Source organism: Accipiter gentilis, chromosome 25 (genome assembly GCF_929443795.1).
Source record: "Accipiter gentilis chromosome 25, bAccGen1.1, whole genome shotgun sequence".
NCBI classification, from domain to species: Eukaryota; Metazoa; Chordata; class Aves; order Accipitriformes; family Accipitridae; genus Astur; species Astur gentilis.
Window position 1 is genome coordinate 18654378 of NC_064904.1, and position 24076 is coordinate 18678453.

A 24076-nucleotide genomic window follows, 5' to 3' on the forward strand; every position below is an offset into this window, starting at 1 on the left:
TCCCTGGCTCCTCACTTTGATTTAATCAGAGAGAAATAAAGAGAGGAGGGGATGCGTCACAGACCTGAGATTAGCCAGATGTTATTCCTTGTTCTCCCCAGCCTGCTGAGCAGGATTTGTGGTCTTAGCTTGACAGGCAATTTGGCCCAAATCCCACATCGCCCTTGAGGCTGAGGCCAACCCCCAGCTCCTCTCGTTGCTAACACCTGGCTATGCAGCTGCTCCGCAGATTCACAGCTGGATTTCAGCAGCTCAGGAGCTGCCTGTGGCACACCTCCCTCGCCTACGCAAGGTGATGCGCAGGAGGACAACAGAGAAACCATCCGTGAGGAAAGCCACCAGCATGGGCAGCAGCATCCCTTTTCTGGTCTGTGGGCTCAGCCTGCCCCACAGCCAGCACAGCTCCTTCCACCCTCTGCAATTTAACCCCAGACTGAGAAGGGGTTTCAGACTCACTTCTTTGGAAAGGGCAGCAACAGCCCCCAACGCCTCACAATAGAGCAAGGGAGCCCAAGTTTAGTTTTAGACTGAAGTACAGCCTTCTTCCCTCTGCTGCTCTCGCGGAGGGTAATTTCTACCAGAAGTACCAAATTCCTGCTCAGTTCAAAGGCCAGGGCCCCTGTCTCTGCAGTTCGCTTCAGCTAGAGCGTTTAAGAAAACAGCATTTAAGGCAAACACTCCACAAAATGTATTTCTTTACAGAAGTAATTATATACATGCATGTTTATAATTTTAAACACTGATGTAATAGGAGATCTACTGAATTCCTTTCTGCTGTTAAGTACTCCCTCATCTTGAGGCTTTCTTCAGACATGAGTTTTCAGTGAGTTAAAAAGAAAAGTATCAGGCTCAGACTCCTATGTCAAACTTCTGTCTGCCTTAGTTTTACATGAAAGAGATTTCTGAAGTTCCTCCTAAAAATATGCATCCATACAGCAACACCTTGAAAGGGAAAGAAAAGCAGTAATCACAAATGCTCTGGAAACCTCTCACAAAGATCATTTCCCAGCAGCACCAGCTGCAGTAAGTAGTGAAGTTTTACAGCTAGGTTAACACAGAGGCAGGAGTACACGCTTTCTTCAGCAGGGAGTGAAAAAAAAAGACCACAGCATCTTTAATCAAGTAGCTGGAAGAATCAAAGGAATAGGATCATTAGGATGACATTTGGTCCCGTTGTCTTGCACAAAACGAAGTGAGAACAGACTTAAAGCTGTAGGTTTAAATCAAAACCCAAAATTGTGGTGTTGCCTGATAGAACCGATACAAAAATCCACAATTTGCATAAAAAGCCCACAAAAGGTTACTGCTGAGGGGTACTACAGTGTTGCTTCAGGATCCGAGCGGTGACACTTCTCTTCCCAGGCCTTCAGGTGACACCACCAACCACCTCAGCTCTGAACACTCCCTGTTCCTGCCTTGATGCTCATCTCCTCCTCTAAGGATTAGCAGAAACCTCTCCCCCACCAACATTCCCAGCAGAACTTCTCCTCTTAGGTTGCCTCCAACAGTTTTAAACAAAATAGGATCACCCCTATCTTTGGTCAGGTATGACTGCACCCGTGTACTGCGTTTCTTCAAGCACAGAAGCCCTATTCAGAAACCCTCCGTGTCAGAGACCACATCTACACAGTGCCCGTCCAGCAGCACTTTGAGCTTATTTAAGATGTCCTGAAATGAAGCTGGTCCCTATACAGACAGCGGATGGTCCCAGAGGACACAAATAACCCAGAGCTTCCCCCTCTCCCGTTTGCCTGGGAGCATCTTCCCTGGAAAGTATTTAGCACTCTTCAATTACAAGGAAGCCTGATAGCCAGCTGGCAGACACTGCATCTAGAGAAAGTTGCAGATATCCTTGTTTCCCTTTCCTATGCTTGCGCCAACATTTTTTTTTTCTACTTACCAAAAAAGGCTGACAATTCATTTTACCTCATTTAAAAAAAAAATAAAAAAGTGAAGCTTATGTACTTACAGGGACTGCATACAAAAGGGGATGAATACACAGATGCAAACAAAACACTGAATTACCATTATGGAAATTAATTTTAAGAGTCACAAAGCATATTATTCCTGGAAATTGCTTTTATTTAGCAATTATGTTAACACCGCAAGAAGGCAGTTGGCATTGAAAACAAACAGTTCAATTTAAAATCAGGGAAGTGAATTAACTGAAATTTCAGGGCACTCACACCTGAATACACTCCACTACCTTGAATACTTAAGAATCATCAATCAAAGGCTTAGGTTTTTGTTTGTTGAGGAGTAGAAAGGGGATAAAAGGGTAAGAGGAACTGTTTATTTTTGAAGTTACTTATATGGTTTTGCAAATCAAAGTTAAACCCTGACAACCAAACAGCAGGGAAAAAACTGAAGGAGTCAGTGACAATACTGAGATAATATTTTAATTTTTTTAAAGGTTTTTTTTTCCCTGTAAAATGGCTTGTACTTCCACAGGTACAACAGCAAAGAAGTTATTTCAGTCCATTTTACATGGTGTATTATAAAAGACCAATTTTACAAATATACCCAGAAGTTTTAACAGCTGCTAACACTGTTTAAAGGTAAACATCACTTCTCTATCATACAGGGCTCGTTGTGTGAACAAGACTTTTCCTACAGTTGTGCCACAAGAAGGAGCCTTCCAGGGGCTCTCCATCATGTATTTGATCCAAGAGGAAAGCGATACCCATCCCTAATCACCATGACACAAACAGAAGGGACTTCCAGGTGACTCAGAGACTGGCTTGCCCACCAGGAAGGTATAAATATGCCCCATTAAAAGGAAATTTGACAGCCACCAGTTTGTCTGTAGTTTGGTTGTCCAAGCAACTCATATTTTTGTTCCGCTGCCAATAAATGAAAACTCTGATCAACACAGAAAGTAAAGCTCTATCTTTACTACCTGTCGAGGCTAACTACTGTTCTTTCAAGACCAAAGTGTCTGCTGCAGTCAATGGGACACGGTTTGCACAGGGCTTGCAGAACTGCTGCGACTTTATCCTAGAAACTACCCCCATTCCACCCCCCTCCCCCCAAAAATCCAGCCTTACCTTCTAAGTTTTTCTTTTTAATTTACAACACCAAGTGCGAAGACTTGTGAAGAGTGCTTATAAAAATCAGAATGAGAAAAATCTGTAAAAGACATTTGCAACTCCAATTATTATTTTCTTTGAAGAGATAACCAAGCCTGAAGATATCTTTTTAATTCTCTTCCTTGTTTCTTTCCAAGCTATTATTTACTGTTTACCTGTGACTACATGGATAAACAGAAAATGAGAGGAGCCAAGAACTCACAAGAGGCTGAAAACTGAGCAAACGAGAAGGAGGAGGAATCCTTGGCCAGAATACTGCAGAATAGTGGGCTGTCCACACCTATTCAGCTCAAGTGCCCAGCAGACTTCTGTTCCTACCTGTGCCCATCAACAGCTCTACCTGTCGATTCCACTTCGCATCCAATGCAGCATGTTAACAACAGTCTCAGGGAAAACAAGACCTAACCACCTGTGACAGAACATTCCTTTACAAGCACAGCTCATTTCCAAGGCATATCTGCAGCTCAACTTTAAGCAAGAGCAGGAGTCAAGCCAGGTCAGCTTTCCTACCACACTAAAAATGCATTTAAATGCCTCTCTCAGTTCTCATGATGGCCAGATCACTACCAACAGTTCTCTGACCCCAGAAAAGCATCAAGACTATGAGCTGGACAAACAGAAACACGATGGCCTTGGAGAAGCTTCCTTCCACTTCCAGTGCAACAGCACTGAAGGGAGAGTTACCACAGTTGAAACCTAGTTTCTTTTGGGTGCTGTGTGGAGTTAAAAAAATAATAAAATAATCAAAGTTCTATTCAGAGGCTATTGCAGTTTCTCGCTATGATACACTCAGCACCTCTGCTCCTCGCTCAGGCTCTGAAGTAGAACCTTCAAATTCCAGGAACTGCCATTAAAACATCGAAGAGTGTTTTGTTAGGAAGCCTTTCCACATCATCCCAGAGCTTCCTAACGAACTGAGGAGAATCCTTTTCAGAGCATGAACCAGGTCTGAAAGCAGGAACAGCTACAATCACATTTCTGATCGGTTCCTGGCATGCCTTCGCTTCAAGGTGGGTCTGTCCCTGCTGGAACCAGCCCAACAACGGCTTTCATCTCTTCTGAGCCCCATTCCCACCCTCACAAAGAAGAAAAAAAATCCTCCTTTAATTATTCTGCCAGTACAGTACTATTACTGTACCTTGAGGCACAAAGTGACCACACTTGAAAAAAATTTGTGATTAAAATGCAGTATCATGCTAACTCTTTTGTACAATTTGGACCACGATTCAAAATAAGAACAACGCTTACCACTCAGTCATCTATTTAGACTTCAGCACTCTATCAAAAAGCTGCCAGGAAAAAGGAAAGTGTTACAGCTCCAGTGTGCATGGATATGACAGATTTTTTTTAAGATCAGAATAGAAAAATACTTTTAGCTATAAGTTATGCAGTCAAAGCTGGTTTTGAAGCATTCAAATAGAATCAACAGTAACAGGTGAAAAAATCCTTACAGAATACATTGCCAGCATTTGAAATGGTATGCAAGAAATATCATAACACTGAAATAATGAAATAAACTTTCAAAACAAAGTTTGAGGGTGGTTCTCAAGTTTACTCACTCCAAACAGAACCAGTCTTATTTATCCAGAAACTACTTTCTCCTATTCAGCTACCAGACCACCGAAGGTGTGTATTTACCGAGATGAGGGAAAGAGAAAAGGGCTAAGCAGCCAAATGGTCCATCATTTCATTAGAGCAGCATTTGCGGCAGTAGTGATGAGAAAAATAATGAGACAAACTCTTCTGCCTTCCCAGTAAATCCAGCTCTGCAGGACTTGCCCTCGCTTCAAATACTGGTAAATGGCGAAGTACCTGGATTCATGCAAAGGAACTGTGAAGTTTGTTTCCCAGATAAGACGAGAATTTTCCTTCCTGCAGTACTTCTTGCATTATACAGAACTGCCAACAGGGAAAGAAAATACCTTGCTTAAAACACAGTCTTTTCAAACTGACACTTCCCTCAGATACAAACCATTAGCCAGTCTTCTGTTTCATGCAAGCCAAACGCACCACAACCAGATGGTGTACTAGTGCTTCCAGTGAGGATTCTTCTAACACTGTACATTCACCTTGCACAGGGTATAGCAGCTATATGAAGCCCTGAAGCAGCCATTAAACTGCAACTGCAAAGGAAGAAAGTAAAAAAAGCTCGATAACAGAGATGCCTGGGAACCTGCGTGTTTACAATCCATTTACGCTCAGAGGGAGACTATGCATGCAAGTCCTGATCAGCTCAGCTCAGTAATACAGTTGCCACCCCAGACCTGTGAAGCTGTCGTACACAGAGCTCAAGACCTCTGGTCACCAGCCTTAACACACAGCTCGTGGCCTTAATTCAATAAGGAACATTTCCTGAAAGTGTGTTTTCATAGCATCTCTTGTGGGAAACAAAGTTAAGTATTTCACAGAGTCCAGTAAGAATGAGGTGGAGGTGAGACTGCCTCTCACAGATGAGGTATATGCTAAATAGAAATAATGCTGCAGTATGCATATGGGACCTGAGGAACTTGTACTGAATATAAACAAGGGAGAGGCACCTTCACATTTATGACAGAAACCATGACAAGGAATTGAAGGCCAAAGGCGTTTCATCCCAATCTGGTTGGGCTGCCACTCTTAATGAAGATTAGCCACAAGGTTGACTTGTGGGCGTAAGGACTCAGAATACAGAATCACAAGAGGATCTCATTGAAAAGGCACTAGGAAGAAGCATATAGAGTTTTAGGTCAACAAGATTCATCCTATTTTCAATCACTGAGTGGGACAAAAACTGTACAGTTTGGGATTTTTAGAGAAAATGCTGCAGATTTTTTTTTAAACAGCAAAAGCATAAAAGAAAAGTAAAGCTATTTTCAAATTATTAGAATGCTGAACATTTATACAGCAAAATTATATTAAAAACAGCAGCAGACAAAGTACGTCCCATCACCATTGGCAAGGGACATGTAAAATGTTTATAAGGTTAACTATAAAACAATTTTACAACCAAAATATGAACAGGCCAATTCAAGTATATATATACAGAATATATTAAAATCATATAAATTATATATTTATACAAAGGGCACAAATATAGCGAAAAGCTATAGTTGATTAAACAGAACTGAGCTTAAATGATCAATTTCATCTAGAGATGTTATAATTTTCTCCCAAATTCTTTTTTTCTTTTTTAAACCTGGATAGATTGATACCTCAGATACCAAGAATACAGAAAGTAAAAGGAAAAAAAAAAATCAACAACAAACACACACAAATCAAAGAGTTATCATTCTGTATGAAATGAAACTAACAGTGGGCGGGGTACATCTCATATGAAATTCTGATTTAATTATTTCCATAATAAACATTTATCAGCTCTCTCAGAAAGTCAGGAATTTCAAGTGATCCACTTCAGACGTACCACCCTGGTGCATATATTTTGATTACATTTGAATGTTGTTTAATTTGCAAACATTCGAAAAAAATGGATACAAACAGATCTCAATCTGCAAAAAAAGGTGACAGATGGCAGCAAGTTGAAAAGTGAACAAAAATACTCAGCTGAACTAGAAACGATGCTCTCCTTACAGCATTTTGGCTAGTAAGTGAGCTTAAAAAAATAACTTATTTTTAACGGCTTTTTTCATTTCAAAACATTGCAACATATAACCACAATCCATTGAAGCACTTGAGAATCTAAACAGTCCCATCCGTGGGCTTATATTTAAACACAAACTAAGTGCTTTCCTGAATTCAGGTCTATGTAAATAAGTTCTGTATAAGTTGTACCTAAACCTTCTATCTTGCTGCGACACTACCCCTTCATTAATGTAGTTTTAAAGGCTCGCTACACCTCAATTAACCCAATGATCCTGGGCATGCAAGGAGCAGTTAGGGCAACCTAAGTTAAGCAGAAATAAAAAGGCCAGACTACACATATACAGAACATTGGCTTAAAAAATGGAACTAAGTATGTAAAAAAGTAAAGCAGTTTCACCAGATGCAGGTTAAATGGGGGGCGGGGGGGGGGGGGGGGGGGGGGGGGGGAGAAAAAAAAATCAGCCAGATATCATACGTAATGAACAGTGGATATCTATTACATTGAAAGGAAATCAATGCAAACAAGATTTCCTCAGTTTCAAGTAATCCTTGATGCCTTTTTGGCCAGCTGTGTAATACCATAACAGATATTTTAATAGCTTTTATACTCTACAATTTAGGCAGCTAATTTTTCTCTTACATATCCAATTACCTCTAGTGAACATTCACCTATGGTTGTCCACACATTCTGTATTAGCTCCTTCAGAAACTATTCAAGTTAAATTATATTGCAAATTTAAAGACAGTTACATTCTGTATGTTCCTTCTAGATTTGAAAAATAGGTTTTAAAGGCCTGTCAAAGTTTAGAAGAAAAAACCTTTCCATTAAAAAATCTTAGCTTAAAAAAATCATTATTAAGACACCTTCTTCTGATCCAGGGTACTAATAAAAAGATTACAAATATACTACAATTTGACCAAGAAGACTTCATGAATATGCTGCTTTTGAGCATGCAACACCACTGATATCTGTCAAGTTCCAGGTATCAATGTATCCCAATTCCACCACAGTCCCTCAGAATTTCCTTGTCAGTTCCCCATCCCCTCCCTACCACCCTATTAATAACATCATAAAAAAAGGTAAAATCTAGAGTTAGTGGCAAAATCTTCACAGTAAATTGTTAAAGAAAATGTTATTGTGGTCATTGCAAAGTAATATCAGTCAATTGGACCCTGAAAAATTAGCTTGACGCAGTTGTGTTCCCCAGACAGTTGTGTTGCACAAAAAGGGCAGGCAGCATGAAATGCATGAGTACCATGAGGCAGTGGGATTTGAGACCAGTATTTTGCAGACTTCTCAGAGCACACATGTCCACAAGGGGTGAAAGCATGAGTTGGAGGACCAGCATCCACATAAAAGCCTGCTTCACAACCAAGCCAAAGAGGCACATAGGGGCCAATGGTTCTGCACATAGGACATTCTCGCTCATTGGCTTCTGTGTCACTGCGATGTCCCCAGTTGTGATAGCCATGAACATGACCACAGCTGAGGTATGCCCAAGGCTGCTTCTCTTCTACCACATCTTTACGGTTGATACTGGGAAATGCTAAAGTGTTTAACCCAACAGGACACTGTGGTCTAGCAGCGTTTATCTCCTGTCGCAGAGCTTCAATGTGTTTCTGAGTTGGAGTGTGAAACAGTCCATCTGCAGTTCTCCACAGAAGGGTGGCTCCACACAGGTCAATGAGAGAGCCATCTTGTAGGATGTTGGTCTCATTTTCTACCTAGTGGTGGAACACAAGGGTAAGTAGTTAAACCTGAGAGCTTTTACAGATGCCATGGTTTAACCCCAGCCAGCAACTAAGCTCTACGCAGCTGCTCACTCACTCACCCCCCCCAAACCAGTGGGATGGGGGAGAGAATTGGGGAAAAAACGTAAAACTCATGAGTTGAGATAAGAACAGTTTAATAGAATAGAAAGGAAAAAAATAATAAGGATAATAATAATAAAATGACAATGATAATAATAAAAGGATTGGAATATACAAAGCAAGTGATGCACAATACAATTGCTCGCCACTCGCTGACCAATGCCCTGTCAGTCCCCAAGAAGCAATCTGCCCACCCCCAGCCAGCCCCTCTCAGTTTGTATACTGGACATGACATCACACAGTATGCAATACCCCTTTAGCCCATTTGGGTCAGCTGTCCTGGCTGTGTCCCCTCCCAACTTCTTGTGCCCCTCCAGCCTTCTTGCTGGCTGGGCACAAGAAGCTGAAAAATCCTTGACTTGATACGAACACTACTTAGCAACAACTGAAAACATCAGTGTGTTACCAACATTCTTCTCATACTGAACCCAAAACATACCACTATACCAGCTACTGGAAAGAAAATTAACTCTATCCCAGCTGAAACCAGGACAACAAATAACTGAGTTCTGTAAACATGTCAACTTTCTCAGCAAGTCGTTACACTCCCTAGCATGCTACCTAATTTTGTCTTATTGTGGCCCCTCATTTGTCTGAATCCGTCTCTTATCCTGTATTTAAGATTATAATAAGCATTGGTGTCTTATTCTGTGCTTGCACAGGAGGTCCTAAATTTGCAGCTGTTACATGCTAGGGCAGTACTAACTATTATACAGTCTTTCTGCCCGTAATTCTTTGGGAAAGGTATTACATTAGTAATCACTAACTTCTGCACAAATACCCCCTACCTCTGAGCATGCTACTTTTTCTTTCTAATATTGTCTGTAGGCCTTTGTCACGTTTAAGGTAAGTCATGATAGGCAGAAGAGGAAACTTTCCATTCCCTACAGGCTGTATTAGCATATTGCTCCCCTGGAATTCTTTGCTCATGTAGACTGGCAGAGGCTGCTTATGCAGCAAAAGATCCTTTTTGGACTAAAAACTGCTACCCAAGACAGACCCGCTGTCCTGCTACTCGGATACCATTTTTTTTTTTGGCTTGTGGTAAGTGTAAAGCATTTTCCAGAAGCAAGAGCTCCCACAGCATACCTCATCAACAGTGAAACTCTTCCACAGATAGATTAGGGATAAATGACAAATGCAATACTAGCTACATGCACAGGTACTTGCATGGATTATCGTTACAGCAGAGTGAATTACCAGCTGAATTTCTCAAGTGACAAGTTCTGTAACTGAAGCCACACAGGCTCAACTTCTGAACAATTAACCACCCCAACTAGTTAGACCCTTTATTTAATGAGGTATTCCATACAAATACAGCCCCAATGTGCATTGCCTAAAGGCTTCTCTCATCTGACTAAAAGCAGGTACTTAAAACATTTTCAAGGGATTATGCCAAACACACATTGTACTTTGCTGAAAGATTCTTTATTTTAATGTCACCAACATATAAGCAACTTATGCTATTGCTACCAGTTCAGTAATGATGAATATATATTAAAAAGGTTCTTCATGAAATTAAAGAGCGTAACAGACCTACTGCCTGGCTTTAACCACTAAGGCAAAACAAATACCCAAATACAAACAAATACATTAAGTAGGTCACATTAAATCATCATGTCTGCCTATGAATACCAGGAATGACAACCAATTTGGCATTTACATTTTAATCCAGTTTAAATTCACAGATTAACTGTGGATCATACTTGCACAAAACACCTAGATGGTACAATAGACTACAGATAAGAGGTCACCAGTGTAAAGTTCTTCTAGCAGAAAAATTTGGCAGTTCAAGCAGAGATGAGAGAAGCCTTGATTTGATGCACTTTTCAGATAATTCCTTCACAAACAGCAAAGCAAAAAGCTCTCTCGTATGCAATGTGTTCAATTCATTATACAGTGTACGTTTGGTTTTATGAACCCAATCAACGAATACTGATCACATCAATACCAGTGTGCCATGTAATTTTATTTAAATGAGAATTCAAGTCATTTTGGATGCAGGGAAGGGAATTTATTTGTTTTAGTATGCCTTTCTTTAGCAGCACTAAAAAGGTGTTTTGCTAACCACATACAAAGGGCGCAATTGCAACATCATCTGTCCCAGTCCCGGAGGCGATGTTTGCCTGCCACCATTAAAGTGACAAAGCAATTTATGTACTGCAGGCTGTCTACTGAAAGCAGAACAAAATAGTCAAACTCCATTTTCCTAACTCCTTTAAGCAGTCAGTTTGCTGCAAAGCCAACGGCAGAGTTGGAAAGTCAGTTCAGCACGAGTATGTGGGATACCTCCTATCATCATCAAGCTAATGGGAACTCAAGGTAGCAGCACAAAAGCAGCTTTGGCATGGAGAAGGATATTCCCCCCCACCATGCACACTTTCTTAGTCTTTCAAGTCCAGCAGCTGGATCATAAAGTTACAAAAGAAAAGGGGCATCTTCAGCTGCTGTGAAGATGCCCCTTGAACATCCTCTCACTTCCTGAACCCTAACAAAGAACAGAACGGGCTTTTCCAGGTCTGCAGGCAGGACAGCATTCTAACCTACCCAGAAACAAAGAGGACTTCTGGGGAAGCTCATCTGCCTGAGTGGAAATATGGTTGTCTGTGTATTTTGCTGGGGTACTTCTACATGGTGGTGCTTGATTCCACCCTCCCCTTCCCTCCCCCTTTGAGGGCAAGGGGAAAAGGGATGAGTGATGATAGCATTCGCCTTCATAGGCCCCACAGATCTTGGGAAGGGGAAAGAACAAGAGCACTATGGGAATTCACTCCCATCATCTATGTAGAAGTGGACACGTGCTTTCATGGGAACCTCTCTCCTGGTTATGTATGCCACAGGTTTCTATGGTAGCTGAAACATCCCACTTTTGCTAAAGGCAAAGCCCATCCTGCTTCACAGGATAAAACAGGAATATACTTAGCAGGGCTTCCCTTATCTTCCTATTGGCAGGTATTCAAACAGAAGCAGCATGATCCAAACTTGTTTTGCATGCAAGTAGACTCTTCCTTCTAAGATAGTACTGCAAAAGACAGCTCCCCACACAGTAACTTCCAGATGTCCCCCATGTCCCAGGAGGACATTTCAGAGATGGAGATTCAAGAGCAAAGTTTATTCAGCTTTTACACTCTATGCTATTTCAGTTTGAAAAGTGACATTAGCAGAAAACTTGAAGACTGTTCGCCTGTATAAACCGAAACAGAACAGCAGTACAGAATCTACTGTAATACACATCTACTTAGATGATTTCAGTGCCGACTACCCCAGGACAATGCTGCTACTCTGCAGTCACCCGATGACTGCCTCCATTCAATGCCAGGAAAACAAGTATCCCTTGTTTTCTTTTAATTACCAGTTAGTTTCAACTTACCAGTTTCCCCCTTTGTTGAGCCGATCTGGTTTCCCGGAGAGTGTACACATCACCACAGACTGAGATTTCCCGCCAAACTCCAGGTTTAGACTCCTCCGTGAACCCTCCTTTTGGATGCATGACCAGCACCCCATTAGTTGTCAATCCATCCATGTGGCCATCAGGATTTTTCCACTTTGCCGCTTTTTCCTGCATGTGACAACCACCCCAGGAAAGAAAGAGTTTGTCCAAAAGTTTATAGACTAAAGTTTTACACACTGAAGTTTTACTAGCCCTGTCTAAAACACAACATTTACTCACCAGCTGGCAGCAATTAGACATAGATTTACAAAAAAAGCATTTTTAAGAATACCTTATGCCAGAGTGGTAACATCTTTTGCTTATGCATCTTCAATTACTATTCTATCTTAAATATTAGGGGTTTTTTTTACTCAGTTGAGTGCCTCTGACTGCAGTTCAGGTAAGAGTTAAAGCCTCAAAGGTCAGTAGCATGCTCTTAACTACCTTAATGGAATACCACTGCAACAGGCACATCCTTTTCCATAATGCAGCTGATGTGCTCCTTGGTCTTCAGCACTCAGAACTGCAACAGAGGCTTATTCACAATGACTATCAAGAATATATCAAACCAACCTAAAATCCACTAACATTTACTAAAGTAGAGCTTCATTGTTAAAGACAATTATGACCGTGAGTCCATGCTGGTAATAAATCAGACACATAAAACTGCAGTTTCTACTTAACACTGCAGCTGGTACACTGGAGTAATAAGTCTAACGACAGTATAAGTTATCAGCTAGAACAAGGAAATTTTGGGGCTTGAAAATAACAGGGAATAACAACCAGAGTTTGCTCATACATAACATAATTATTAGTAGTACTTACACCAAGAAATATATTTTTAGATGAGTCGAATCCAGCTGCAAAAATCCTTGCTGTATATGGTGGGCTCCTGTCACAAACAATCCTGCATGCAAAACGGGATATGGTGCTCTGCGTAATCTGTGTTTCATCATTATTTTGACTTCCAGAAATAGTATCTGTTACTACAAAGTCTATGGGGCTTTCTGTTGACCTCCCAACCTGAAAAAAAAAAAAAAAAAGAAAAAAAAAAAGAAGTTAATGGCATAATTAGAAAGAGCCATAGAAACATCAAGCATTAAGGACACAGTTTTGCCAAGTTGATGTTGATGACATCAGTAAACTATTGTCTTCTGCGTTTTTGGATGGCAAGATCCAATCTGAGACTAACCTGTATTTTCACATTTGTCCTAGGCAGAAATACATCACTGACATGGCATGACAAATTTTCACTTACTACAAGTGAAGTACATGCTTGCCCAACACAGCTGCACTTATATTGTAAACAACATGAAAGTACTATCACCTTGGCATTTCACAATCCAACCACAGCAAATTACTTACCACTATATTCTGTCAATTAAGAAAACATTAGCTTGAAATGACAAGTTTTATTCACATTCCTAGTACCAACTTATTTTGCCATAAAAAGAAAGCATTTTTTTTTTTTTTAGACCCAGAACTCAGTTATTTTGATACATCATAACAAAAAGCTACCCACCTTCATGTTTTCAGAATTTGTAGTTCCAGAGTAGAAGAGTTTTCAGGTAAAAGCCACCATATGATTAAATTTATTCCTAATCATGCACATGCACGACTAAAGAAATTAAAAAACTTTCTTCAGCAGAAATAAAACACACCTGATCACTAGACAAGAATATTTTTCTATCTTGCCATCTATAAATTTTAATTCTAAAACTGGAAACATCTTGGCAACTGTAACAGAAAACTTCATGACAAAACGGATGGAGGGATCTGACTGCCAACCAAACATAGAGTGAGACTTTATCAATACTTCTACAGGCAAATTAGCGTTACACCAACTTTGAGCGTAACTGGGAAGTAGAGCTGAGGATCAAGGAGTAGAACAGAGTATTAATTTTACAGGCACCTTGTGATCTAACAGAAGAAAATTAAGAATATTCTTCACATGAAACTACCTTCAGTATCAGGCATCTACGTTTATATAACCTCCTCACTAAACATGATCTCGTTGTCCCCCAAGCAGTTACATTCTGCTTAGCTTCTTGCTCTTCAAAGCCAGCTATGGGAGGACATGTATGGTTCTATCATTAACAGGCATCTCTGCAAACCAGATTTGCTGTAAAGAAACATTATTCAAGAGTCAAGGAAAGTGATATTATTAATACTTAACCCATTACAACTGAACTGATAGCAACAGTACAGGGATCTCTCCCATACCTCTCTTTTGCTTTCGGTTCTACTTTGCAGTGTTAAACTTGAACACATGTCGAAATTCATATCTTCAGTGACACATCCAGTTACTTTCTCCATATCACGGGTCTCAACCCAAGTATAAAATGTGATGAGCTTGCTGCAGATCAAGCACCGAGGAAATACTAAAAAAAGCCTAATCAGAAGTATGCACTTCAATTTTTCACAGAAAGTGACTACTAGAATACCCAAGAGACAGAGTTTAGAAACTGTTTAATATGGGACATTTCTGATTTATATAACTTGACAAGTTGAAGCTAAAACTTATAAAGCTATGTTGTCCTTCCTTTTACAGTATTATTTTTAACAGGCTTATATTTCCCATCCAATGCAATTCCTGCTAGGAGTCACCACTGACCAGTAGCAGGAAGATTATTCATCGTTCTTGACTATTCTCTATCTGTATGTGAAGCCTCTTAAAGGATCATCAATAACGAACATGAAATAAATTTGTTCGTAAAAAGTTTTTGCCTGTTGCAGTCTCTCAATTAGATCACACTCTCAAAGCTTTTAGATGAAATTAAAGAAAAGCTTGCCTTATTTTCCCTTAAAGGATGATAAAACATACAAGTGTTTGCTCCCAGTCTTCCTCACATCAAACTAATCATCAACATGAAATCTGAATGTTTGGATACAAGCATTACAATCTATATACAAAGCTTTTATGCAGTTTTTAAAATCTCTGAAATTACATGTAATGTTTTAAGCAAAGTAATTACTTTATATATCTCATTTGTGTCACAAGTATGTCTATACAACATCAAATATTTTAAATATTTGGGTTTCTTTTGTTGTTTGGGTTGTTATTTTTCTGTTGAAAAAGCCTTCTAGAGGATCAGTCTCACATATTGTGCTACATTTCAACACTAGAAATTATTTTAAGATGTGGCCTTTAAAATACGGCCATTTCCTCATGATCCATATCAAGTCAAGATTTTGGGACTGACATCACCTGAAAAGAAAGCCCTCAGAAACAAAGAACTTGACACTATCAACATTTACCCAGCAAAAATTTTAACTGATCTGAAGCTGTAGTCAAACTACAGTCACTACAGACCTAGTTCTATTATTCAAAGCTACTCTTTACAGACTTTATTACTCATTTTTCTTCCATTTGCCTCTATAGCATAGAAGACTTCCTTCTTTCTAGTAATTTTTGGCTATATTTTGGGACTCTTCTTGTTAACTGTGTCATATTATGTATTATTTCACTAAGTTACTTCCAATAACAAACCATAAATCTTCCAACTGATGCATAAGACAGCTGCTGTTGTCTACACTACAGGTTATTGTTAAAAGCTGCCTAAAAACCAGGCAGTCAATCAATTTGCTAGCATCTACCGTCAATCAAAGAAGTGCTATTAAAAACACTCACTCCTGAGACAAGGCAAAACCAGACAACCAGCCAGCAGATAATTTAACAGCTGTAGATTCTTGGACTTCAACAGAAATTCACTCTGATGATAGGGAGAATTGGACCATGCATCTTCTGAAGGGCTGCTCTTCAGAAAAAAAATAATCAGTTCTTCATATTGGATGTGCCTGCTTCTTGCATAAACTTGCAGTTATTTAGGGTACAGGCTACACGTTGTGGGTCCTTATAGTGGTACGAACTACAAGGCTCTACTCCAACTGATGCATCATGCACAGAATGGTTACTAAACTCTGAAGAAAATCTTCATTTTTAGCAGCATATAGATGCTGCAGCGTACAGACTTCGGGAGATGCCAGATGGAAACTGTTATTACATTTTTTTTTTTATTACATGAAGAAATCTGATCTCTATGTCACTAAGACAAAGCTATATAGTAGCATTTGTACACAAATTTCACCACAGAATTACATTAAGAAAAAAAAGAGGAAGAAAACACACACCCAACACAGCAGAACAAGAGGCGGGGAGATGATAAAATGACACAAATGGAAGCCCCATGTGCATGCATCCCCCAGAACTGGACCTCTCAGCTGGCTGGACCAACACTGGACCCAGGACTGGCGAAATCTTTATGTTTTCTCTGTCTCTTTTTTTTTTGGCCCATAATCCCTACACCTCATCCCTTTAGACATAAACCATTGACCCAGTCTGGGAATAGGAGTGGATCCAGCCACCCCTAGGCTCCCCTCTGAGAAGGAGTTTAGAAAGCAAGGGGGTCCACTCTGAACCTCATGACTCAACGGAAGGGATCCCCTTATTTTCTTCCCTGAACTGATCCCCAAATAAGCAAGGCTTAGTAGTACGTGTTTGGTGATGTACAGTTAGCACATTACACAGTTTACTGACATAGTTTCATGCCAATTCTTGTTGTGAGTGAATAAAAGCTGAATTTTGTGAGTTAAAGGATCCCTGGTGTTGTTTCACCTTAATGCTCACCTGAGAATCAGCAAACCCGAGTCATCATCCTGAGAAATTGGGATGTGACACCTACTCCTATCTACTTCCTTTTTACTCCAGCTACTTGATTAACTGGAGGGTGCGGGGTATATTCTTGTGCTTATTGATGAATCCAAAACAGAGCACACATTTCTTTCTAGTACTATTTGTACAGTTGCTACACGGTCCTTGCAGAAAAAGCAGAGTACAGTGAAAAGCAGTAAGGTAGTAAGGATATTAACAGATGCCCATTTGAGAAAAGCAGACAGCACAAAATTTCAAAGTGCTCCCATATTAACGAAACTCAGTTCAACCACGGAAATTCCACAGCTCATGGAGAATACCCAGAAGAATACAATGTAGAACTGTGATTCCATATGTTGCTTTTAAAAAAACAATGCATGTATTGCATAGAGTCTTACCTGAAACATGTCTGTATCTTTATCATGAGTGTATTCCACTACAACAGTCTGGTTTCTGGATAACGTGTAAGAAATACTGTGCTGACCTTTACAGCTGATTGCCTGTTGGATAAAAAAATGTCTATTATACACAGCTTCCACAATAATAATATAACCAAATTCATTTCACTATATAAACACCTTTACTAAGATCAGGAAAAGCAGTGTATCATAACATTTTATTACAAGGCTGGGTAAACACATCACAGTATGATTTTTGTTTTGTTTTTTAATGGAAAACCCCAAGCTGCACTTGTTTGTTTCTAGTTCAGAAGTACCCAATACCTACCATTTTCACAGTTTAGACTCCAAACACATGGTTTTCTCTCTGATATTATATTGAGTTCCTAACCCTTACAGGAACTTGTATCCCAGCAAAGACTTGAGGTTTAGGGTTCTTTTGTTTATTTGACTGTTTTTAAAGCAAGTGAGCAATAAAATTGATTTCCAGTTAAAAGTGCCAGGATTTCAGGGATATCATTACATTTAAGTAGTTTTCTAGTTATATCGGAAAAAGTCTAGCAGTTTTCTATAAATTGTGACAAAAAGACTGAGCACTTTCAACCTGTTTTTCCTCATTAAAGGATACTTCTTGCTGCCTGTCAAAGGAAACTGATCTCTACAGGTACGGATACAGCATCAAAGACTAAATAGTATTTCAGTATTTAAAACAAGACTAGAAGAGAACAACTCCTGTTATTCTGCCATATCTTACTAAGATTGAATTCCTTACTTGTTAAGGCTTCCAAGGTTCACATCTCTAGGTTGCTTTTTTTACTAGTCCAGCAACTACTTCAGAGAACAGAACAGAGACATCACCACAGCACAAGAGCAATCCCAACTCAGAAGGAAACAGTGAGAAACAGTTTTCCTTGATGAATAAACACAGAGCATAGCTGCCACAGCAGAGAGCCATAAGAAGGGGCAAGGCCCAGCAATACTTTCAGAACCTCTGAGACTCAGCATACAAAAATCTGTGGCACTGACGATCATTTCTCAGGCTTAAAGACTAACACTCACTTCAAATGATTAAGCAGTGTCAAAGCGTAATTGCACTAGCTGTACGATGTAAAGGCACTAGTAAAAGCTTCAGGACAGAGGGAAACAAGCTAAGAAACTAAATCCATTGGCTAATGGCAAAATATATGTAAATATAAGGTCCATATAACTGCACACAATTATGAAAGGTAATGACTGTTACTACTTAGAAAACACTTTGCAGACACTTAAGTATTGAATTAATAGGTTAATTAAAGCTTTCTCCAGTTTTCTGCTAAGGGGGGTAATTTTCTAGAAGAGGTTCTCTCACTAGCTCCATTCTTTCATGCTGCTCTTCACCTACAAAATTCAGAGACAGGGATGATTAAACTAAGCAACTGAATATATTCTACTTGCCTGTCTGTCATCTCTCAAAAGTCTAAATCATCCCAATGCTGCAGATCAATTATTAAACAAATCATTAAAAATCTTGCTGAATTTTGGAGGTATTAGAAACATCTATGTGCAATACTAAAAACCTTCTAAGGGTTAGCAAAAGTATTTGACACAGAATTATTGAAACAACATAAGGGAAGAATTCTTTCTTGTAAACCTTGTGCATTTACAGCAACAGATTAGAGACTACTTTTACAACAAGCCTCTTGCTGAAAGCTCTTAGCAGCTCCAATACTTGCTAAAGATTTAGGCTTAGGTGATAATACCTGGAGGCAAAGGATTAGGCAAGATGACCTTTCCCAGTCCCTTTCAGTACTTTTTTTCTGCAATGAAGCTTTTAACAAAACTTCAACCCATAAAGTCTTGTTTCCCTGATTTTGTTCCAACAGTTTTAACAGCTGAAAAGTGAAGTAAACATATTTGGTAATCAGCAGTACACAGAATCTAAATTTCCCAGTTTAAATTTATAGTGTTTTGTAATAACTATTACGCTGGCACACAGTATGTTGCAAGAATAAACAGCGTCTTCAAATGCAATTCTAATGAAGTCATTAACACTTTGTGACCTGCTAGGACACTGAACTGTAGGTCTGAAGCATCTATGAAGAGCTTTTCCTCTATGCATGTTTGACAACTAACAAGGGGATCTCAAGCCCCAAGAAGGTCTCAGGTGCTCCTAGAATATAAATGAAATAAAGTGATGAATGAGACACACCTATGCCTTGCATTTTAAGCATAATATGTCAATAATCAATTTATATTCATATTATCACATATCATCATTTCAAACATCAGAAAGTAATAGCTTTCACACACAAAATTTTCATTCATTTCCACAAAACTGTGTTGCAGCTGTGGATACAATAGAGGGCCCACTGGCAACTGTTAACATGATGGTCCTGGCTTCGGCTCCAGCTAGTCTGTGCAGCACTGACCACCAGCAACCAGGTAAAATTCCAGGGCACAGATGCGTGCCCTAAGCTTATGCTCTTGCCAGACAAGATACTGGATCAAATGGAAACTTCAGGAAGACCCAAAACTGGAAGTTTTAAGGTCCGATGGAAAAACCAAGAGGTGAAATATAATAACTTCCAGAATTACTTAGTAAGGTCATGTACACCTACAGAACTTAAGGCTTGAATACGTTAGTAATTCCCATTAGGCTGACCAGGGTCAGTATCTCCTCTGAAATAATAGGGTAGGACATAATATTTTCCTTTTCTGTGTGTGTTCCTTTCCCCTTGCAACTCTTCTTCCTCATCTTATTTCCCTTCCTCTTTGTCTTCCACTACTTAAACCCAGTTATTTTCAGTGTGAAATGCTGCATTTAATTTCCTGGAATTGTGTAATCATTTTTCAAAAAGCTAAGAACATTATGAGAAATGTTTCAACTTGTGTGCTTTCACAGTCACATCACCAACAGTTGCTCCGATTCAAAGACGTTTTACAAGCATTTTAAATGCTGGTCTCAAAAATTGGACACTTCCAAGTAAAAAAAGTAACAGTATTTAGGAACTGTATCAGGAACTACACAAAACAGAAGAACTATGAACTATTCACAATGACTATAACAAGTGAAAGGTAAATATCTTAATAAAACAGTACTGTAAGTGGAATGCAGCCACAGGCAAAATCATGAAGGATTTTTGACAGTGTGAGGCACTACAGAACCACACTATTACACCTCCCAATAAAGTCTGGAGATTGATTGCCCCAACCCCCTTAAAATCGGTTTGTGGTAACCAAAATAGTGAGGTTGCCTTTCTACCACTTTTAACATTCAAATTTCTAGACGTTTTCTGCCAGGAGGATTTCCCCTCCTCAAAAAACCTTGATATTGTCACATAATCGCAATGCTGTGGTAACTGAAGTTGAGAAGAGCCCCGACTCTCACAAGCCATACAGCATCATCACCTGTTGTAGCAGATAACTTCAAAGTTTCAGCTGGATACCACCATGCCCACCTTCCAGGCAGGAACTAAAACATGAAAGAACAAAAACGGGGCACTAAACCGTACCTGTATCTCTTCACCTCCACCCCAAGGCTGCCAAGATCCACCAGAGCAACAGTGCGTATTTTCAAAGATTTTACTCAAGAGCCCACCAAACTTTTGAGTGTGTGGGCCAACATCAGCTTAATTTGAGAGCAGTGTTCTCCTATCATTCAGGTTCTTAAAAGTTTAATTAAAATCATCAACTGACACAGGGGAAAAAAACCCAAACCACCTAACTTAGCTCCCAAAAGAAAAAATGCTGGAAAAACCTCGCTAACGTATATAGTCTGAGCCTGCCAAACAAGTTGGAAACCTGTGGCTCCAGACTGGCCATAGCATGTGCCATCTCTTGTCCAGTAGGAATGCTGGTGGGGAGATACAGGCTAGATTAATTCAGCCACCTACGCAACAGTTTGTTTTATATGATTAGCTGTCTCAAGCCACTGAATTCAAGTAATTCCCTTTGGAGGAAACAGATAGCAAAGTGGAGACCAACTGACAAAAATCCTGTGGAGGAACAGAGGGAACAAATAACAGCAGCAAAAGATTTTTCCACAGTAATTCCACTGATAGTGACTCTATGTCCACATTGGGGCTGAGGGATTTTAAAAAGTCCAAATGCCAAATGAAAGCAACAAGGGAAACCTGAAGTCCCATATTACACTTGGCATGAAGGGACAGATTTCCCCAGCATCCTTCCAAGACAGAACCCATGTTCGCACAGTAATCCATCCATCCCCATAGGGTATTCAAGTTGGAGGACAGTATGCAGCAGCTGCAAGCCTCACTATATGCTGAGACAGTTTACCTTAACAGGAAGGCTCCTCTCCTCCCCATCGCTCAACGTAAATGTTGCAGCTACCCCCACTACGTAGCACTCCCACTGCCTTGAGATTTGCACTCCAGTGATTTAGGGTCATCAAAACTGCCATATGTTATCAGAGACCGAAAAGGAGCTGCATCTGAGCGGGCCCACTGTCTCACCCCCACACTAACATGGCCTAAGCAATTTTTTTTTCTTTAAACTTTGCTAGTAGCTCAAGTTTTCAGTTACATCCTTCCCACTGGCTGGAATTACACTTGGCCTTGGTTTTTTCCCTGCCTCCTTACACACACTTTTCATTCTTGTTCTTTTCTCTCAGTTTTGAAAGCAAAACCTCGTTCCAGCACTCTGCACTCACAATCAAAGCAGCAGCTAAAGGCTACGACTTACAAATCTGTCAGGTCTCAGAGGAACTAAGATCAAACAGAGACTGCTTTCCCAGCAGCAAGGCTGCAACTCAGCCAGCCCCTGGCACATCCCAGCCCACCTAAATTCTTTGCTCTCCATTCATTCCCCTGGAAAAGTAGCTGCTACCAGTTTTACCACCTTTTCAAGAAGTGAGAAAGTAGAATTCCCTCACCCTACATATAAACACACCTTGCAGGTAAGGGGAATAAGAATACACAAAGGTTTCATTTCAAAACCAGTATTTCTTAAGTATTCTGCTTTTTTAGCAAAGATACAGAAAAAGGAAGGAACACAAAACTAAAAAAAAATAAGTCTTCAGCAGATTGGACATAGGCCCAACCGACTGGCAGCAACGCACACCATCGTATTTGCAGACATAGAGCGTTACCCAGGAGTGTGCACAGCACTGAGTGACACCACTCTACTGCGTGCCACCTCCCTCCGAACCACAGAGACTCAGCATAGGTGGCTACTGTCCTGGAAATGAGCAGAAAGGTCAGTACATCTGAAAAACTTCAGCTGTTTCCTGTTGCACAATGACAGATTAGTGTCAAACACATCTCTAGAAATGCTCTTATCGACCCGCAAGCTACAAGGAGGCAAAATGGCAGCAGACCACCCCTTCTGCGAGAGCATACAAAAAGCCTGTAAAATAATTTGACCTACGATGGAATTCTTTTTCAAGAGGTTAACTATACCAAGTGTTGGATTTCTCCAAGAGCAATGAGAAAACCCACATTTTCCTTACACTCCTTTATGAGCTATTCTGAGAGCTCTGAAAGCCCCTATTTTGCACAGTTACGAACTAGTGTATATTCTTAAAGTTTGTCTTCTGTCATAAGCATGCCACTGTTTGGACCAACAACAGACATAAGGGCGTAGCAAACATTCTGGCTTCAGGATCAAACCTGAAGAAAGGCTTGCAATGTACAAGCGTGGTTTTTTTTTTTCTTCCCTAAAAATTATACTAACTGCTTTAGCATGAGATTCTACATTTGTCTACCACACACTCTTTACATCTACATACATTCTATACAGGAACATCTTCTGGTGTGCCACAGCTCTCTCCCATACACTAGCACTGATGAAGTTGCTTATTTCCCTTAGTCATCTTCACCCCAAGAATTCAAGGACAGGTCAGGAGCTCACACATGACTGCATTAACTTAACACTATCAGGTCAAACCTTCTGTGTTAAGGAGTATGTCAGTAAACTAGAGAAGCAGATCCCCAAATCCACACAGTCATTAAGCTGCTGCTTACAAGCTTGCAGGGAGCAGGTCTAATCCACTTCTAGAAACTGGGATTTTGCTGCTTTCTTCTGGTATGTTGACAGTGTTTCCAAGAAAAAAAAACCAACAAACCAACAAAAAAACCCCTCTACATTTGGAAATTTAAATTTCATAGTTCACTTGTGCCTAGCTAGCTCCCCAAAGATCATGGGAGGGACTTAACATTATTATGGTTACCAACACTTCCGCACTACAGCAAAAGTGAGGGCTAAAACCCATTAAGAAAAGAGGCAGATGTCTCACAGGAAGGGCTGCTCCATTAGAATAGGAGTTTTAGTTTAGTTAATTAGGTTGGATTAGGACAATAAAATGATTTATGGCAACACTTTAGTTTTCTTTGTTGGTAGTCAAACTGACCGACACTACACTGACGTGTTTAAAATTAATGACAGCAGTGCCTTCACGAGTTAAATGCTTTCTTACTTGGCTGCTGGCCTTCAATTTATTTTATAAAAAGAGAACACAAGAAACACTCAGGGACGTCAGACAAAAGATCTTGCAACTTAAAAGGCAGCTTTAGCTAGCAAGGAAGGAATCCTTTTAAAGTGAAGAACACATCCACTGGATTTTTGGACAGACTGACTGCCAGAGCCAGCAGACATTAGGTTACCACAAGAAAACACAACAAAAGCTCATGATCATGACACACTGATATTTTTCCCCGCATCAGAAGTGTGTCCACTTCAGAAGTGCCCTGGCAAATGATAACAAATGTCAATTCATATAACATTAAAACTGTTTGCAGTTTTACTGTCTCAACATAAACCCAACAGTAATTGACCAGAATTACTGCTTCCTAACACTAGATTTCAGTAACACTGAAAATTTACACTGACCTCTGGCTACTGATACAGCTATTATATAATTTTCCCTTAGGCTTTTGCAAAGAAAATAAGAGACATTATCATGGAAACCTTTCGGCTTTTATGTGCCTACAGGAGGGGCTGAAATGACCGTACCAACCAGCATCACAGGCCCAGCTGTTCAACAAATCTGCATCTGCTTCCTGCACAGCTCCATACAAGCCTATCCTTCAATATTCTTCCTTCCTTTCCTTATTTATAAGTG

General features: G+C 40.0%; 1 protein-coding gene across 2 annotated transcripts in view; it reads right to left on the bottom strand.

Moving 5' to 3' along the window:
- Positions 1 to 762: 762 nt before the first annotated feature.
- Positions 763 to 24076, bottom strand: part of PELI2 (pellino E3 ubiquitin protein ligase family member 2) — a 79472-nt gene continuing 56158 nt past the window's right edge. Inside the window, exons 3-7 of one of the 2 annotated variants that reach the window (XM_049828556.1) lie at positions 17020 to 17121; positions 12796 to 12993; positions 11911 to 12099; positions 7925 to 8393; positions 763 to 5212 (exon numbers count right to left, since the gene is read on the bottom strand). In XM_049828556.1, coding sequence (XP_049684513.1) covers positions 5202 to 5212; positions 7925 to 8393; positions 11911 to 12099; positions 12796 to 12993; positions 17020 to 17121 — 969 coding nt within the window. In that variant the 3' untranslated portion in view covers positions 763 to 5201. Of the gene's footprint in view, positions 5213 to 7105; positions 8394 to 11910; positions 12100 to 12795; positions 12994 to 17019; positions 17122 to 24076 lie in introns of those variants that run through there. The other variant, XM_049828555.1, reaches the window with a different exon arrangement.